Source organism: Chanos chanos, chromosome 16 (genome assembly GCF_902362185.1).
Source record: "Chanos chanos chromosome 16, fChaCha1.1, whole genome shotgun sequence".
Lineage (NCBI taxonomy): Eukaryota > Metazoa > Chordata > Actinopteri > Gonorynchiformes > Chanidae > Chanos > Chanos chanos.
Genome location: NC_044510.1, coordinates 8,360,317 through 8,365,316, shown reverse-complemented (window position 1 = coordinate 8,365,316; position 5,000 = coordinate 8,360,317). Strand labels below are relative to the sequence as shown.

Here is a 5,000-nt window from a genome sequence, read left to right as displayed (position 1 = left end):
CGTGCCGTCGACAGTAAGTAAAGTTTATTAACCAAAGCACTTAGGTTTCAGTGACCGTTCCAAATGAAACAACACTATGTAATTGTGAGGTTTTCTATCCCGCCTCATGTCACAGACGGAATAATCTTAGCAACCAACTGCCCTTCATTTAACCTTCAGTCCACCTGTCATAGTGGACTCAACATGTCCTCCTCCGTCCCTTTGGGCTGTCGCTCACTCCCTCGCTCCTTTAGAGAACTCAAACATTACTTACAATAATGTGTCTTGTTAGAACTCAGTGCTAATGTATCAGTACAGACCTGCACTGACATTTACACACAGTGCTGAAGTTTATGTTTTGCTGAAGTGGTTTGTTGTTTTTTTTTTGGGCTGTTATTTCAGGAAATTTATCAGAAGGCTTTTATTTTAAAGCTGGAAGATCAGCACTGCAGTCACAAAGAGACTCAAAGTTAGAAATTCTTGTATCTCTTGTTCCTCACTAGTATCTTAGTGTTACACTCCGCCGGTGCACAACCTCCCAAGTCCGGCTGTCTCTGTTGGAGAGTTCAGCCTTTACGGCGCTTTGACTTAACTCTTCCACAAGTTTATCGTTCTGTCTCTCCCCTTCATTTTCTCCTCATCTCAATCTTCCCTTTTTCTTTCTTTCTTTCTTTCTTTCTTTCTTTCTTTCTTTCTTTCTTTCTTTCTTTCTTCCTTTTTTGCTTTCTTTCTTTCTTTCTTTCTTTCTTTTCTCTGCACAATTTTTTTTTTACTTTGAACGAAGTAAGAAAATCTTATCTCTTCACCAACTCTGCTGACACACATCACTTCACCTAATTTACAACTTCTTCTCTCGTACTTGTTCTCATCGTATGGCAGTCAGTCAAGTCCTTCTCTTAAGTGCCTCTCAACCACACCTCTCTTGTTCATTCATCTCCGCACATTTCTCTAAAGCGCTAAAGCACAACATTCTTTCCTTTTCTTCTTCAACTCAACACATTGGACATCAACTTTGACCTTTGAATCTAACCTCCATCTCCTTCTCCATCCATTTTGGTCTGGGTCCCCGTTTTTTCCGCCCACACCTCCCAATCCATCCATCCATCCATCCATCTATTCACCCAGCTGAGCGTGTCTTACCATTGTAGCCGTATTTTTCCAGGTTGTTCTTGACCTGGTCTGGTGTGAGACCTGTGCTCTCGCTCACACTGAAGTAGGACAGGCATTCTGCCGGCTCCTTCGTGTGTGCGTTCTCCATCCTCTTTGCTCAAGGGGAGACTTCAGGAAAGGAAAGAAAAGAAAAGAAAGGATGAATCTCTAGCGGAATTTTTCTAGGATTTGTAATATGTTTGAGATAATAATAAATAATTTAAAAAAAAAGTAACAGAAGTAACGAGAGAAGCAAAAAAGTAACAAAAGAAGCAACAGACAAAGCAAAACTAGGATAATAAAAAAGTGTAACCCACCACCACTTTGTGAAAGTGTGGGATTGGGAAGTTACAGATGACCCCCTCTCTTTCTCTCTCTCTCTCTCTCTCTCTCTCCCCTCTCTCTACTCTCTCTCTCCTCTCCTCCCTCAGGAGCGCTGGACTGACAGAAAGTGCAAAATGCCACTCATCTTCGTACAGTTTTATAAAGACACTATAAAACCCCCATTGGTGGGAACACTCCCTAAGTATTCCCCACCATTGGTTGAGAGTGGACAGATATGGAGGAAAGAGGCGGAGCTTGGGGAATAGTTCTAAGGCAGCCGATTGGAGGAATGAGGTGACAGCTGTGAAGGAGGACAGCTTGGAAATCCAGGGCTGAAAATGGGCACTGTTTTTGGAACATGCGTGGTCAGTAGAAGGGGGTGGCTGAACGCGGTAAGTGGAAGACTGTCGTTGGGGGTCAGCGAGGGGGGGGGGCGCAGTTAAGTTTTCATGGATGTGTGATGAACACAAGGGTCGTGCTGGGGTCGAATGGAAGGAGGTGGGAGGGTGATAAAAGGAAATGTATGATACCAATCAATCAAAAGTTCAATTCTACCATATGCATGAGGAAAGATTTATGTGTGTGTGTGTGTGTGTGCATGAGACACAGAGACAGAGTGAGAGAAGCAAAAAGAGCAGCTGTAAACTCTGTATGTGTGTGTGTGTGTAATGTGTGTGTGTGTGTGTGTGTGTGTAATGTGTGTGTGTGTGTAATGTGTGTAATGTGTGTAATGTGTGTGTAATGTGTGTGTGTGTGTGTGTGTGTGTAATGTGTGTAATGTGTGTGTGTGTGTGTGTGTGTGTAATGTGTGTAATGTGTGTGTAATGTGTGTGTGTGGCATGAGTACAGAATGTGTCTGAGCATAAGCCTACGTAAGGACTCTCCGCTTGCCCTTAGTGTGAAAGGGATTAACACATCTATTAACTAGTCACAGAGAGAAAGAGAGAGAGAGAGAAATAAAGGGCAAGGGAGAGAGAGGACAAGGGAGAAAGAAGTGTGAGCAAACTGTTTAGTCACTCAACAGAAAGAAAGGGAAGATCTATCACTCTTGTCTTCCAGTTGGCGGAGGTAAATTAGAGAGGGGCATCGTGGGATGACGCAGAGAGATCTGAAGAGCCCTCAGACAGACTCGTAATGTTCTCAGTGACAAACTGAAGATTTTACTGACATTACAACCTCATTCACAACAGACTCACACCACTCTCTCTCTCTCTTTCTCTCTCTCTCTCTCTCTCACCCTCTTTCCCTCTTTCTCTCTTTCTTTCTCTGTCTCACTCTCTCTCACACGCGCGCACACACACACACGCAAACACACATATACACACACACACGCAAACACACATATACACACACATACGCAAACACACATATACACTGTATTCTCACATGGAAGTTTTTTTTTATATATATGAGCGGTTCATTTAAGCTTTCTACAGTCCTTCATTCACATTACTGGAATTCACCGGAAAGAAAGAAAAGAGAGAACGGAAGGTGGCTGAAAAGAGGGGGTTATTCTATTTCTTTCACGCTCACTATTCCGCCTCTCCTCTGTGCCCCCCTCTCTCTCTCTCTCTCTCTCTCTCCTCTACCCCTAAGCCTCCTGTTCTGACCTAGCTTCTTTTCTGTACTTTGACCCTTGACCCGTCAGGGTAAAATGGGCGGGCCCACAAGCCTCACGTCGGCTTAGTGACATTTAACTCAATATCTTCCTGCCGATCAGGTTACACTTGGATATGTACGCGCGCACACATAATCACATGCGCTGATATCTGTGTTAAAACGGCTATCTATACACTCGCAATATATTCGGACAAATTCGCAACACCTCACATGTACACACACAGGCAGTACACGTGCTTTACACATACAGTGTCTGGTTTGGTCTAAGGATCACACTCTACGTATTAGATGGGATATTTACTATATATTTACTCCGCGTTACAATGTACAAGTGACTCTCTGTGCCCCTGTACTACCCAAGGTCATGTCTACAGTCTTTAGTCTATGAATTCCATTCTTGGAGCTTAATTTACACACACACACACACACACACTAACTCTCTCTCTCTCTCTCTCTCTCTCTCTACACAGTCTTAGCCATGTCAGAAACTCTTCTAAATCATTTCTACTCACACCACTTGGCCAGTTCAAGTTTCCCGCATTAAGCTCTTCACTCATGAATATTCTAAACTTTTTTTTTTTTACTTTGAATGCGGTAAGAAAATCTTATCTATTCGCCTATTCTGCTGACACACATCACTTCACCTAATTTACAAATTACCGCTCCCTCTCTAAATTGAAATGCAAGTGGACTGTTTTGTAAGGACTGAAAAAAAAAACAATGTCGCCATGGCAACTTTATCATTGTCCAGGCTGTCAGATTATGTGATTGCTTATGTCAAGTGTACATAAGTGGCCTTGCACTGCAGAGACATTGTATGGAGGTATTCCTTGGAAACACAGGTGTCAGTTTGTGTGTGTGTGAGTGTGTGTGTGTGTGTGTGTGTGTGTGTGTGTGTGTGTGAGTGTGTGTGTGTGTGTGTGTGTGTGTGTGAGTGTGTGTGTGTGTGAGTGTGTGTGAGGGTAAATGTGGGGGTCCTGCCGCAGTGCTATGTAACTGTAGATTGAACAGCAGTTGTGTGTGTCCAGTATAAATAGATTGTGTGTGACGCAGGCTGACAGCAGTGTAGCCCAACTTGTCACATTTTTGTACTTATTTCAGGGGGTGAGGCACACCAGAGACGACCCTCACAGCTCTGAAAAAGTCCTCTTACAACGACGGCTTTAGTGATTCTGTGTGTGTATGTGTGTTTGTGTGGGATAGACTGGTAGCGTATATATAATCAGGATATGTACGTGCGTGTGTGTGTGTGTCTGTGAGAGAGAGAACGGTTATGGTCACTTTTGTCTTTGTTTCACTTCAAAAGATGTACCCAAGAGGAGAAGAGAAGAGAAGAACTGGGAGAATTTTGGAAGGAGGGAACATTTTAGAGGGAACCTCAGTAATCACTTTATTTTCGTTTATTCTCACGTATGAATGTTCTGTCTTCCATCTTCCATCCTCATTATCAGTCTTATCTTTTTTTATCTTTTTTTTTTTTGCCTCCCTCCCCTGATTTGTCTGTCCTGTTCTTATATTGACACTTAATGGATATATGGACAGTTCAATGGATTTTTGTCAGTTCAGAATGACTCTTTGGGATGCCAAAAACTTTATATTTATATTTATATTTATATTTAGCACTCTTTTCTCGTTCTGATTCATCACCCATAGCTCTTACTCCTTAACCACTATAATCTACCAAAACATCACTGGTCTGAAATCAATGTGACCCAATGCAAGCCACAGGCCTGGGCACATGTCTGCCATCCTGTTGTTGGCATACTGGTACTCTCGTTACGGCACAGGTAACATGGCTGAGTGAAAAAGCCCCTCAACTGGAACCCTCACAGACCGTATAGTTTCATTACTGTTCAATGATGTAATCTTAAACAGAATCTGTTTTTCACTTAGGTGCCGTAATAGACGATCACAACTCTTTACCCTAC

The 5,000-nt window shown here is 42.8% G+C and overlaps 1 protein-coding gene across 1 annotated transcript in view; it reads right to left on the bottom strand.

Annotated features, from left to right (window-relative positions):
* Nucleotides 1–1,237, bottom strand: part of atp2a1 (ATPase sarcoplasmic/endoplasmic reticulum Ca2+ transporting 1) — a 14,028-nt gene extending 12,791 nt beyond the window's left edge. Inside the window, exon 1 of the mRNA XM_030793605.1 lies at nt 1,120–1,237. Coding sequence (XP_030649465.1) covers nt 1,120–1,237 — 118 coding nt within the window. The remainder of the gene's footprint in view (nt 1–1,119) is intronic.
* Nucleotides 1,238–5,000: the final 3,763 nt, after the last annotated feature.